The sequence below is a fragment of the Rhinatrema bivittatum genome, chromosome 1 (genome assembly GCF_901001135.1).
Source record: "Rhinatrema bivittatum chromosome 1, aRhiBiv1.1, whole genome shotgun sequence".
In the NCBI taxonomy this organism is placed as follows: domain Eukaryota; kingdom Metazoa; phylum Chordata; class Amphibia; order Gymnophiona; family Rhinatrematidae; genus Rhinatrema; species Rhinatrema bivittatum.
In genome coordinates, this window is record NC_042615.1 from 342,854,383 (window position 1) to 342,869,101 (window position 14,719).

The 14,719-nt window shown below is 41.3% G+C and overlaps 1 protein-coding gene across 1 annotated transcript in view; it reads right to left on the minus strand.

The window, feature by feature from the left end:
• PTPN13 (protein tyrosine phosphatase non-receptor type 13) overlaps positions 1 to 14,719 on the minus strand; it is a 659,094-nt gene that overhangs the window by 76,897 nt on the left and 567,478 nt on the right. Inside the window, 2 exon segments of the mRNA XM_029599218.1 lie at positions 775 to 918; positions 9,209 to 9,365. Of these exon segments, the coding sequence (XP_029455078.1) occupies positions 775 to 918; positions 9,209 to 9,365 (301 nt within the window).

Below are 14,719 nucleotides of genomic sequence, written 5' to 3' on the forward strand. Positions count from 1 at the left end.
AACAACAAAAATGTTGTGTTAAAAAAAACAAACCAACAGAACGGGGAGGGAGGGTGCACAGCTATTTTTCGCATAGGGCAGCAAAATGGTAGCACTGGCTCTGTCTCTAAGGTATTTCTCTATCAAAAGACTAACCTCAATGTTAACATGTGAATCATAAGCTTTAATGAGAACGTCTGCTTCAGTTATAGCTACACATTGTTAACTCTAGGACTTGAAACCCTGGAGAGAAATTTCAAAATGTCATTTAACGGGTGAATATATGACTTTTGAAAATTACCCCAGGGGTTGTATATGTTAAAGCATTCACAAAATCAATTTCACATTTACGTTTATGTGTGCTTAACAAAGACATTCTCAGGAGGTGGAATCAGGACAAGGAAATTAAACGTATGCATGTAAAGATCCACGTGAACATTTACACTTGCCCCCATGCATTCACAAATGTCCGTATGCATGCCAAGCAAAGGTTAGCACCTATCCGCTAATTTTCAAAGCAGACTTGCGGATGTAAATCTGCTTTGAAATTTATGGCTGAAGTCTACTACCACTACTTATCACTTCTAACACACTACAGAGCTGTACAAAAACATGTGAGAGACAGTCCCCGGCTTGGTGGAGCTTACAATCTACTCAAGATCCACACATGCAGCCCTAAGCCCTATGAAATAAAATTGGAGTCACTGACTGCAAATAACTCTAAAATCTGAATACCTACTACATTAGATAACACCCTTCTGCCACTTCTTTCATTTTCCTGATGGTTTACAATACCTGGTAGATGTTCTCTCAAGTTGCCATTATTATGGTTTAATAGCAAGAGGTTCTGAGTCTCCTCGTGTACAACGTTCAGTAGAGACTGAATTACTTCATTCTGATCGTCATCATCATTGGAGTCTTCATCCTGTACCTTAGGTTCTGCACATAAGAAAATATCACTTTAATCAATATAAGTGTGGCACTGGTGAAGAGGAAGACGTACTCCAGCCATACCTAATGAGATAGAGTTAAAGAGATACAACAGGTACACTGGAGCCCCAAGCTTGGAGGCTCTCCAAAGTTCCTACAATATCTTCAGAAAAACAATACTAGAGCTGAAATAATAATTCTCAGCAACATCCTTGTAAATAAAAATATCCATTTACCTTATATATTTTCAAAATGTAATAAATGCAAGTAATGAACATAAGTTACATACATGCAAGCTAAAGATCAATAAAGAGAACACTTTTGGATTATGACAATAAGGAGTTCCGCATGAAGCTAGGAAAATAAAAATTGTAGATTTTCAAGTTAAAGTGGCACCTTAATAGCTTTTTGGCAACAAAGAAATCAATGACATCACAATAGATTTTTCCAGATCTCTTCCAACTGCAAGAGATGCTAGCCTATTAACTCTCACTTGCATGATGTTAGCTCTTCATACATCGGAGCACAACTGAACAATTTTTCTACAAAATCTACACAGATCACAGATATTGGTGTAAGGGGCTGATACAATTAGCGGCTTGCAGGACTGCCCCACAAACTGCCACACTTACTCCAATGCCGCAGACAGGGCCCGACATTCGCATGGCAGGAACGCCGGTTGCCGCCATGCTGCTGCCATGCCGCCAATCCCCCACACCACTCTTGCTGCCTGTTAAAGGGACTACGGTGAGAAAGGCCCCCTGGTGCTCTATGTTGATGTCACATGTTCCTGCCTACTTAATTCAGCTCCAGACACTGCTTCAATGCCTCAGTGTATAATTCTGACTGCTGGACTGCTGAGCTAGGCCCTACTAAGTTTGTGCCAGCACATGTCAGACACATGCTGTACAGTTACATCAGCAACAGGTCTCCTGGTGTCATTGTATACCAGTGTGTGTTGCTTCCTTGTGTTGTCCTTGCCTTGTCTTGCCTTGCCTGTGTTCTTGTTGTCTTTGTGCCTGGACTTGTTCTTGTTTGACCCTTGCCTCTCCCAGTCCTTGCCTGTTTGTCTGAGTTTCCCTTGCCTTTCCCCCTCGGCCTGCTTCTCTACTTTGAACCTAATGTTGGATCTGAACCTGCTGCATGAATCTGACTCCTTGCTTCAGACCTGACCTTGTTTGTATGCTGCCTGCTCTGACCTCTAGCCTGTCCACTGTCTCTGCTGTATGCCGCAAGCTTCGACCCATGTTTGCCTGGACTTATGTATATGGATGGGTCTAGGGACCCACCTAAGTCTGTCGGTTCCTGGAAGGCAAGGACTCAATCTGCAGGGAATGTGGAAGGTAAAGGCGAAGCTCCAACCCATCCTGCTACAGGTCCTCTCTGCCAGCTGATGGGGTGGACCTAGTAGGCTTGATCACTAGGTGGTGCCAATCACGCCTCGGCAACAAGGGTCCACACTTCCAACAGGCTTTACAGGGACCCAAAGGCTCCTTACCAGGCTACCATGTGTGTCCATCAAGGGGCACATATGACCAGAGAAAGAGTAGGTGGAGTAAGTGCTGCAGACATATCTCACTGGTGGAGAACTTGGGAGGCAAAGGAATTATAAAAGCAGAAGGCCAGAATGTTCTGGGGCTGTCTGCGGAGGATACAGAGTTTCTGGAGAAAGCCACTTTGTTTTCAAGGAATGAGCGCCAGGAGCAGCCCATGAGGAGGCTTTAGAAGGAGATTCCTGGAAACGGGAGAATAACTGGCTTTTTGTAATGTTGAGATTTATTTTTTCCTTTCAAGAGTTCTGTAGAAATTGGAGGGATATAAGGGATACATTTGAATCTGGAGTTTCTAAAAAATGTGGAAAAACTTCAACTGAATAGAAGAGAGTAGCAGGACTTTCTCCATTTGGGGACTGGATCAAAAGGAGGAGAGAAGAATTTGAGGAACAGAAGAATATGTATCTTGTCAAGGGTGTCCTAAGCTGTACATTATCCAGTGGATGTTTGCATCTCAGGAAAGGAGGAGAGTCACATAAAAAGGAGTCAAGGATATTCAGGGATAAAGAGGAATACAAAGGAGTTCAAGGATAGATCCCTGGAATAACTTAAATGGATACCTAGAGTCAAGGGAGGCCCCTGAATGTTTTTGAATGTTCATGTGATTTAATGTCAACATCACAATTTCACAAGTTACTCACCTGTAAACTCTATTTTTGGAAAACTTCTAATATGGATTGGCTTTACTTCAAGATTTTGGAGAGTGCTGTAATAGTCCTAAAGGCCCTGAAGCATCACTCCCCCCCTGCTGGAAGAACCCCAGGGAACTTCACAGGCTGTACTATGGCTCAGCATCTCCCAGATATGCCCTCCTATCCAGTGAGGTTTTGGAAGTGTGTTTTTGTGTTTCGACCTTGGACTGTTCCCCGGATTTGCCTGATTGCTGCCTGCCTCGATCCTTGGACTGTGTACTGGATTCCTTTGTTAGCTGCCTGCCTCGACCCTTGGATTGTTACTGGATTCTGCTGTTCGCTGCCTGTCTTGACCTCGGACTGTTCCCCGGATTTGCCTGATTGCTGCCTGCCTGGACCCTGGACTTTATCTGTATCAGTCTGTCTGTGGCTGACCGTTACCCAGACTGGTACTGAGATCTGCCTCCCTGACGATGAGAGCCTGGGAAGTCTCCTCTCAGGTTGGCCTTACTCGTCTCACTCAGGGGTCTACTGTTGCAATAGCTTGCAGAGGACATGGGCCGGGTAGATCTCTCCGGTCTCCAGGCCATTTCAGGACTTGCACAAAAGATCCAACAGCAGCAGCAATTCTTGGAGGCTTTTGCCGGCTCGATGGAACAACTCAACACCCGCCTGGATGCCTCTACTGCCTCGACCAGCAATGTGGCTACCACCCCTCCTTTGACCTCCCCGACAGCCATCACAATCCATCTTCCAACATCTCCCAGATATGCAGGGGATCCTAAGTTGTGCTGAGGATTCTTGAATTAGTGCTTTATGCACTTTTCCTTGCAGCCCTCACAGTTCTCCAGCAATTCTATTAAGATGACCTTCATCCTCTCACTTCTTGACAGGAAGGCCCCAGCCTGGGCATCACCTCTCTGAGAGAAGGCAACGTCCTGCTTCAAAATCTGCAGCAGTTCATGAAGGCCTTTAAGTTAGTCTTTGGCGAACCCGGCCGACGCAACACCGTCGGGTCAAACCTACTGCATCTAGGCCAGGGCTCAAAGACCCTAGCTGAATATGCTATAGAGTTCCGGATTATGGCTTCAGAGAACTGGAGGTAGGATAGCCTCCGAAGCATTTTCTTGGAAGGACTATCCTCACGAATCAAGGATGAGCTGGCCGCTCGAATCCCTTCACGCTCTCATTGATCTGGCCGGGAGGATCAATAGACAACTCCAACAGAGAAATCGAGAGTTACGGGTCCCACGAAGGTCGGTACAACTGGGTCCCTCCTTCTCAAGCCCTCTCACCCCATCACCCGTCGCCTTGTCCGTATCGACAAGCCAGGAAGAACTGATGCAGCTTGGACAGAGCCATCTTTCTTTGCAGGAGTGACTTTGACGACACTCTCTGGGCTTAAGTTTTTATTGTGCCAGACAAGGGCACCTTCGAGCTCAGTGCCCATTGAGGCCGGGAAACTCCAAAACCTAGGAGTTGGTGGGCAGTTGACCCTGGACTGAGCTCTTCCTTCTCTCCAACTTACTCTACCCATTACCCTCATGACTGACGCAGGCTAGCTTTCCACCCTCGCCTTAGTGGACTCCAGAGCCGGGGGGGACTTTATTATGAAGGCCCTGGTGGACCACCTCAAACTTCCCACCATCCCTAGAGAAATCCTGCTCTACATTTCATCCATCTATGGAGAGCCCTTACCGGGGCAGATCACCACTACGACCGAACCTTTGACCCTCCGAACCGGCCTTCTCCATCAAGAAAAAATAGCCTTTCATGTCCTGAAGAGGGCAGTGCACCCCATCATTTTGGAGCTTCCCTGGCTACAGATCCACTCTCCCAGTTTTGACTGGGGAACCCTTCAGATATCCCAATGGAGTCCTCATTGCTTGACTTCCTGCATACTCCCAGTGAGGCCTCTGTCACCACTTCCATTAGCCACAGCTTCCTTGGGAATACCTCCTAAATATTTATTTCTTTATTTATTTGCAGCTTTTATATACTGACATTCGTTTAGTAACATCACATCGGTTTACAGTTAACATAAAATTTAGCAATGGTGCTTTACAAATGAAAAAATTGCTAAATATACTAACAAAACTAGTTACATCTGAACAAAGTGTCAAAGAGGTTAGCAAAGAAAAACACTGCTTATATGGATATGTTTTCCAAACAGGCAGTCAACATCTTACCAGAGCACCGTCCCTTTGATTGTGCCATCAATCTGATTCCAGGAACCAAACTACCCCACGGAAGGATCTATTCCTCTCCCTGCCAGAGATCAAAGCCATGGCTCAATATATCAAAGAAAACCTTGACAAGGGATTTATCTGGCCTTCTACTTCCCCTGCGGGTGCAGGGTTCTTCTTCGTAACCAAAAAAGATGGGACACTGCGCCACTGCGCCACTGCATCGATTACAGGGGTCTCAATGCTATAACCATAAAAGACAGGTACCCTCTTCCGCTCATACCGGAGCTACTTGATCGACTTCAAGGGGCCAAAGTTTTTACCAAATTGGATCTGTGGGGAGCATGCAATTTGCTTCGTATTAAGATGGGAGACGAGTGGAAGACCGTGTTTAAAATGTGAGATGGACATTATGAGTATCTGGTCATGCCCTTCGGCATGTGTAATGCTCCAGCAATGTTTCAAGGTATGAAGAATGAAATCTTCAGAGATCTCTTGTACACCAGTGTGGTGGTTTATCTGGCCGACATCCTCGTCTTTTCCAAAGATCTATCTTCACATCATCGAGACGTTACTCAAGTACTTCAAAGGCTCCTAGCCCACAAACTCTATGCTAAATTGGAAAAATGCCTCTTCGAAAGAGAAAATTTACCCTTCCTAGGATATATAATCTCCAGCCAAGGATTTCACATGGACCCGGAAAAGGTGAAGTGTATCCTAAATTGGCCTCAACCTTCTGGTCTTCGCCCACTTCAAAGATTTCTGGGATTCGGCAATTTTTATCACCATTTTATCTCCAACTACTCGCAGAAGGTGGCCCCCCCCTCACTGCGCTCACCCGGAAGGGGGCCAATACCAAGAATTGGCTGCCTGAGGCAGTCACGACCTTTTCTAATTTAGTGGTTATGTGATAAGTAGTCTGCTTTAAGTATATCGACTATGTGAATATATTATGTTTTATTTTTTGATTTATGTATATGTACCACTCTTCTGTGGATATTACTGTGTTTTCAATTATTGCATATTTATGTTTGTATATTTATTCTTATACATTGTTTTTCACTGCCTTGGATGCTATTTTTAGGGATAAAAGAAGATGATGTTGATGATGATATGTAAACAAACATGTGGATAAGGTTGAGCTAGTTGATATAATACAGAGGTGGCCAATTCCAGTCCTTAAGAGTCACAAACAGGCCAGGTTTTCACAATGAATATGCACGAGATAGATTTGCATACAATGGAGGCAAAACATGCAAATCTATCTCATGGATATTCATTGTGGATATCCTGAAAAACTGTCCTTTTGTGGTTCCCAAGAACTGGAGTTGGTCACTCATAATATAGTATATTTGGATTTTCTAAAGGCATTTGATAAGATCCCTCATAAAAGACTCCTACGGAAATTAAAAAGTCATGTGATAGGAGGCAATGTCTTATTGTTGACTGGTAACAATAGTTGGTGGGTAGGAAACAAAGTTGATAGGTAGGAAACAAAGAGTAGAACCAAATTGTCAGTTTTTCATATAGATATAGATGAATAGTGATGTATCACAGGGATCTATATTGGGATCAGTGTTGTTTAACTTATTGATTAATAATCTGGAATACAGAGAAGTGAATGAGGCAATCAAATTTGCAGATGACAAAAAATTATTCAAAGTAGTTAAAACATGAGCAAACTTCAAGAAATTACAGGAGGACCTTGTATCTAAATGGCTGATGAATTTTAATGGAGAGAATTTTCAAAGAACCAAGTGGACACGTTGTGCACATAAAAATAGCATATATGCATGTACTAGCATGTACAAGTGTATATGCTATTTCATAAACCTTAAGAGTACATGTATAGTTGCAATATTGTGTGTAAATGTGAATAGTGGAAAAAAGGAGCAGCCTAGGGCCATTGCAAGCTAGGGTTCAGAAGCCTACATGCAATTTGCTATTTTATAAATGGTATATACGCATACACTACCAAACTTGCCGAACACTTTTACTCCTGCTAAGTGATTCATGCAATTGAAATAGGACTTGTCTTTCTTCTGCATTTTATGGGTGAGAGATTTGGGAAAACTGGTGGGGGTTCAGGATGAAGTGCTGGAGGGTCTAGGTGAACTGGTGAAGTTCTGGAAGAAATGGTGGAGGTATCAGTGAACTGGTGATTTCAAGTATATGTGCAACTATTTTCAGAATGGTGTAGACCCATTTAGTTTTTAAATCAAACATAGCCAATGACTGTAAGCAAGTGCAGGATTAAAATAAACCACTGTGCAAAGGTGTAAGTAATTCAATAAAGAGTTACATTAAACATCTATTACTACCAATAAACACAGCAATGTTCAAACCTTTTATGCATAAAAAGGCCTGCTGATAATTGCTCTCCTTACTGCAGGAAGAAGTAACTGTGCTGTGACAGAGTGGGCACTTTTACTCATGGTGATAAAGGGGTGGGATTAGGGACTTTTACTTTTATTTTTCCTGGAAATTTACCAGTATTTATTATAATGAACAAAAATGCAAACTAAATCAGTGGAAAAAAAGTAATATTTTCCACTGATTTTCTCTCATTTTTGTTTGTTGTAATGAACACTGATAAATTCCTGGGAAAAATAAAATAAAAACACAAAACGAAGGTCCCTAATTATGTGTGGTGCTTTCCCTTTGATAGCCCCACATGTACGTGTGAACCTGCTTCAGAGCAGGTGTCAATGTACCTGCTGTGAATTGCCAGCACAATATTCCAAGGGAAACCCTGTGGTGAGGAGGTGGAAGAGATGGGGTGAGGGTCCCTTGAAAAATCAGCTTGCAGGCCTGTAACCCCATGAACAGTCTCAAAAAAGGTCCTTACATCTCACCTTTAGTGTGTGGAACTGAATTTGGGCTTGACAGCAGGGAGTTAGATAAGTGAACCGGAAGAACTTTTTGTAATGTGACAGGTGAGAAATAGTGGGACAAAGGTAATCACCAATAAAAATGGATCAATATATCACAAAGAGCTTAGCATAAAACTTTTTAAACATGATAGCTTTACATGCTGGTTTTTTCCCTCAGTTTGCTTAGTGACAAGCCAGAATAGAAACAGAAAATGCTTCTGTAGGCAATCTGATAAGGCCAGTGTCTAACTGTCTGGGAGTCATGCAGTAACAGGATGTCTTTTAGTACAACCGCAGCTTAGGGCATACATCTGCTGAAATTGTGAATTCTAAATAGAATAACTGAAATTTGCACAACTTGGACTAGAGCCAGAAATGAGAGTATAAGTGAACTGTAATTAACAATATCCATTCAGATCATTAGAGAGAGAGAGAGTGCTTTTAGCCATCTTGTGTTGTGTTTCTCTGGACCTGTTTTGTCTCTCAATATTCCCAGAAACATTGATTCACAAAAGGGAGACTGTAAGGGAAATATTTTGGTACAAATCTTTATGCATACCTTTATTACTGCAATACTATTTACCTGTACTGATTTATGCAACATTTGCTGCAATACTGGTTTGCCTTTGCTGATATTTACAACATTTATATAGTTAGTAAACCAAGTATTCGTTTTTACAGTTTGTGTTTGTGTGTTCCATGACACAATACACCACCACACATTCCACCCTTTGCAAAAATGCATTTCAAACCAGTATCAAATAAGTTCCTTGATAAACATCTGTGTTCACTACTATAGCCAATTTAAAATGTATATTTTAACAAAATTAAATGAACACAGAGTGGTGGCAGCACAATCTGCTGGGTGTGGAAATTAGTTCCACAAGAACATGACAACAGAATTAGCAGAATGACAAATCTCTTTTTGAACAATGGCAATCTAAAAAGAGGTCCGAATAAGTAAAATTTGATAGATGTTCATTCTTTCTTGATTTGCAAATGAATTTTCATTGACAAATATATTAGATATATTCCTTATAGTTTTCTCTTATTACCTGTATCTCCACTGTACTGGGAAAACACTGATGGCTGATGTATATCATCCCTTGTAGGTGCCTCTCTGGCAACATCAAGCTCAATCAATCCCTGGGCATTTTGAAAACATGTCATGGCTTTTGCATGAGTAACACCGAACATATTTTCCCCTTTCACCTGCAAAAACAGATATAATACATACATTACATTCTTCATATTGAGTACAGCTGACTTTTTTTAAATGAGTTTCTAAACATGGGGACCTAAACCTTATATTACAGTTCACAGTTGAATTTAGTTAAGGACATAAGTAGGACACAGAAGTAAGGCTATCTCCAAATTTAGACTGTGATTCTGGATAGATTAATCAGCCCCAAAGCAGTGCACAGATTTTAAAACAGTATAGCATAAATATCCTACATCAATTAAAAACATTACAATATTTCAAATGCTAATGATCTTTTGTTATTATTGACTTTCAGCATGGGAGAGTGGTTTAGTCATCATACCTTAGTTGTCTTTTAAATACAGTATTACAGCTATGGAAAATCATAACAAAATTACAAATGTGGGCATTCTGTGATAGAGGCAGCTGTTCATTATATAGTTTATGTACACAGTACTAGTACCTGAAGGCTTTAACATTGCTCTAGCTTTATCATCTAATTTCCGTTTTAAATATGCTGCTTAACTAAAGTGTTATTACTCTTGGGTAGGCAACTCAGGGCATCAAGAACCATTAATTTGATTTTCAAGATATCTGTTAAGAAAATACCTCCAATACATTTGCAAATGCTTGGACTGAGAACTAATTAATTTGCATGTGTGATTTTGACACATCTATTTGAAGCTCTCATAGTCACATACCCCTGGTGCTATTTGCAAATTTTCACAGTGGTGCTACTATTGACAAAGCAATGCTTATAGTTTACTGTGATGGTTTTTGATACCATTATTTGGATTTTATTACTGACTTCCAAATCTGAGCAAAAGGTGAGTTACAAATCAAACATAGTAGGCATTTCTAAGTTTTTATCTGATGTAATGGAGGATGAAGTAACTTGCCAAGGCCCCAAGAAGCACCAGTGGAAGAAGCAGGATTTGAAATCTGCTACTCTAACCCCCAGGCTACTCCTCCATGCCACTAAGACTTTGTTTACATCTATTGTACAGTGATCTTTTTCAAAAATCATATTTTATCCATTATCATTTTAAATACATTTTGCATTGTTGGACCTTACTAAATTCAAAATTCTGCATTCAGACCTATAAAGTGATATACAAAACAAACACCACTATACTTTGTAAACCTTGCCATAATTCCTTTTTTTTTTAATTTAAATTTTATTGTATTATAAAAATAGAACCCAAATGAAACAAACTCAAATACAATATCAGTTTCTAATTTATGATGTCCTTATTATTTCCATTTATTGAATGATCTGCCTTTGGATACTGATCAAATTTTCTTTCACTGAAAAGAATTACTGGGTTCAAAAAAGGTTTGGATAAGTTCTTGGAGGAGAAGTCTATTAACTGTTATAAATTAAGTTTACTTAGGGAATAGCCACTGTTATTAATTACTTCAGTAGCATGGTATCTTCTTGGTGTTTGGGTAATTGCCAGGTTCTTGTGACCTGGTTTGGCCTCTGTTGGAAGCAGTATGCTGGGCTTGATGGACCCTTGGCCTGACCCAGCATAGCAATTTCTTATGTTCTTAAAAACAAAAATAGGAGAAACCCAACTCTGAGAAGTGGTGGGCAGGTTTCCTGGGGACTAACAACCTGCTGTCCTTGGAGAACACCTGTCACAGATAAGCAACTCTGCTTTCTCCGAGAACAAGGAGGATGGTAGTTCTCACAAATGGATGAATGCCTAAATACAGGCTGCTCCCCAACACAAAAAGGGGCCGATAGACACTGAACCAGGTGCCAATGGGCACAACACTGGTACTGTTGTAACAGAGGGGGAGACAGTCTGAACCCAAACAATGGGCCCTAGGCGGGAGAGTTGGGATGTACACCTCAAAGAGATACCGAAGGATAGACTGGCTGAACCTACTGTCATGTTGGCCATCCCTATCCAGACAATAATGAGATGAGAATGTGTGGAGAGAACTCCATGTCACAGCTTTGCAGATCTTCTCCATAGGAACTGCTTGCAAGTGGGCCACCGACGCTGCCATGACTCTGACAGAATGAGCTTTGACATGATCCCCAAGAAGCAGCCCCACCTAGGCATAACAGAAGGAGATGCAATCTGGTAGCCAACAGCAACACCCAACCTATTCTTATCAAAAGAAATAAAAAGTTGAGTGGACTGTCTATGGGCTTTTATCCACTCCAGATAGGAGGCTAAGGCTCGCTTGCAGACCAAACTGTGCAGTGATCATTTGCCTTGGTGCGAATGGGTCCTGAGAAAGAATGTTGGCAGGATGATGGACTGGTTAAGTTGGAAGTACGTCATCACCTTAGTCAGGAACTAACCCTGTCATGATAAAACTTCGTTAAAATGGATAAATCACTAAGGCCTGGAGCTTGCTGAACTGTGCATTGAGGCAACTGCCACCAAAAATAAGACCTTCCAGGACAGGTACTTCAGGTCACAGGTGTGCAATGGCTTAAAAGGAGATTCATCAGCTGAGCTAACACAACATTGAGGTCCCAAGACACAGCAGGAGGCCTTAGAGGAGGCTTCAATTGAAGCAGGCCTCGCACGAAACGTACAACTGTAGGCTGAACAGAGATGGGCATACCCATCTACACCTTGGTGGTATGCGCCAATTGCCTGAGATGAACTCTAACGGAGTTGGTCTTTAAGCCAGCTTCCAACCTGTGTAGAAGGTAGTCAATCAATTTATTGTGTGGGACAGGAGAACAGATCTAGGGCTTTCTGCTCACACCACACAGAAAACCTCCTCCACATCAGTCCAAAGGACTTTCTAGTGGAAGGCTTTCTAGACATCCAGGCTGTGAGCGACAGGGCCTGGAGTTTGGGATGCCGTAGCCTGCCTTGATCTTACGTGATGAGATCTGGGGAAGTTCCCAGACTGATCGGACTTTGGATAGATAACTCCAGTAGGAGTGGAAACCAGACCTATCTCGGTCACTGATGGGCTATGAGGATCATAGTCCACTTGTCTTCGCAAAGCTTCAAGAGAGTCTTTGCCACTAAGGGAATAGGAGGATATGCATACAGAAGACCCTTGTCCAATGACGGGCAAGAGCGTCTGAGGTTGGTTTGCCACATCTGACCTGTACAGGGAACAGAACCAAGGCACCTTCTTGTTGCAGGGGGACATGAAAAGATGTAAGTCCGGGCTCCCCCAGAGGTAGAATATCCGATTCGCTACCCCTGGTCCAGGGACCACTCATGGGGGTCTAAAGGCTCAACTGAGCCTACCCACTACCATGTTCTCCCTCCCAGCAAGGTGCATGGCTCTGAGCACTAGCCCATGGGACAGGGCCCATGACCAGATCTGGACACTTTCTGAAACAGGAGGTATGATACTGTACCTCCCTGCTTGTTGACATACCACATGGCTACCTGGTTGTTGGTTTGGATCAGGACAACTTTGTTGGACAGTTGATCTTTGAAAGCCCATGGCGCGTTCCTGATTGTTCAAAGCTCCAGGAAGTTGATTTGAGAAGAGCGTTCCTACATGAGCTCCCCAGCCCAGGGTGGATGCATCCATGGTTGCGCTGTAAATTTTAACTTCTTGCATTGGCTTTTAAGATCATGTGTGGAAATTGTCCCCTTCATATGGAGCATAGATTATGCTGGAAAACATTGGCCAGATATGTACACACACATTATAGCTGCAAACTCCAATTTCTATCAGTTAAAACCTTTTGGCATGTCAAATTAGAAGATAGATCTTTCTCTATGACAATCCCAAAGTTTTGGAATGAACTTCCTCCACTGATTAGGGAAGAAAAAGATCTTATGCAGTTTCATAGCTAAGTGAAAACTTGGCTGATGATGTCCCAGGTATGATTTCCTTTGTATTATTACCAGAAGTTTCAGATGAGTTAGCTCCTGGAATGCTGCATGTAATTTATGGTAAGTTTAGAAGTGCCTTTGTAAGCTTTGTTAGGCCTTTCCATCGTCTGGAGGATGTCTTGTTTGATTTTATAATTTAACTGTAATTTTATGTTTTATGTTATTTGTTTTGTACATCGCTTTGGAAGCTTTTAATGTAAAATCTAGAAAGTGATTTATGAACATTGCAAAAAAATAAATACATAAAAAAATAAACTGGTTCCATATGCTCCTCTTCTGTTTCCCTTCTGTTCTGTCGCCATGTCATTATTAAAGACTATGTGGTTGTATATTCTATTTGCATCAGTTTCAGTAAACATCTTGCACATAGGTAGGCATGTAATTGGTCAGTAATATTTGAGGATTTACTTGCATCTCCCTTTGGAAGGAGAAGTGTTCTTCAGCTATTAGCCATTGTGGTGTTAGTTCTGACTGACTGATCAAATGAATTTTGCAGTTTGCCAAGTCTTAATGGAAGAATGTTAAATGTTTGAGCCAAAAGTTTAATGTATCCAGTGGTGCTGTATCCTATGACCCAACTGCATGCCTGTCATAACTAACCAGCTGGTTCTGATACCAACTTTGATAAACCCTGAACTATGCAATAAATTCACATTCTTCTGCCCTATCTCCCTATCTAGAGGACTGTTAAGTTACAAGGCAGGTTAAGCACTAACCTTTTCTGAAAGAGCTTGACGTGAAGACTGAGGTTCTTAACTGCAGTAGTGTTTGATAAACACAAAATGTTCCACTGTAAGAGGTGATACTCTGATCTTATGGATAAATCATTGTGAAGATTCAAGAGTGAAAAATTAGGTGAGCAGGAAAACAACAGGACTTCCCAAAGAGATCAGAATCCAACCAAACTGAAGAATTTACTGAGATCCTGGACAAGCAATTATTTCCTCAAGAATTTGAAGGATATATTTGATCACCGAATTGGCCCATACAGTAGGTTCCTACCAACTCAAACATACTTAGACACCCTTCACATATTTTAAAGGTACATAAATTACTGCCATCAAAATGTCATCCTGTGATTGGCATAACAACAACAAAATCTCAATTAAAGTAATACTACATTCAGATTTTTAGTTATGAAATAATACATATAATAAGATTCACTGAGATTAAAAGAAAATTTATTGTAAAATATTCCAGGCTATTCCTTGCTTGCTTATGTATTGAGGCTCACTCAAGACCAAAATTCTTCATTGATTTTGCAAAACAATAAATTACATTGCATTATGAAGTAATAAATTATGCTATTTATTTTTGCAGATGAGAGCATGAAATATCTGGGGATGCAAATCTTGCTATATTAAACAATTGTATAGATACAACTTTTTACCAGTAGAGACAGATAGTAAGAAATGTTCATAAATATACAGAGAATAATGTATATTTATATATTAATCTTACAAGAAGCAGCTAATGCTGCATGGGACTAGATTGATATAACAAAGGATTGCTAAGAAGAATGTATTTCT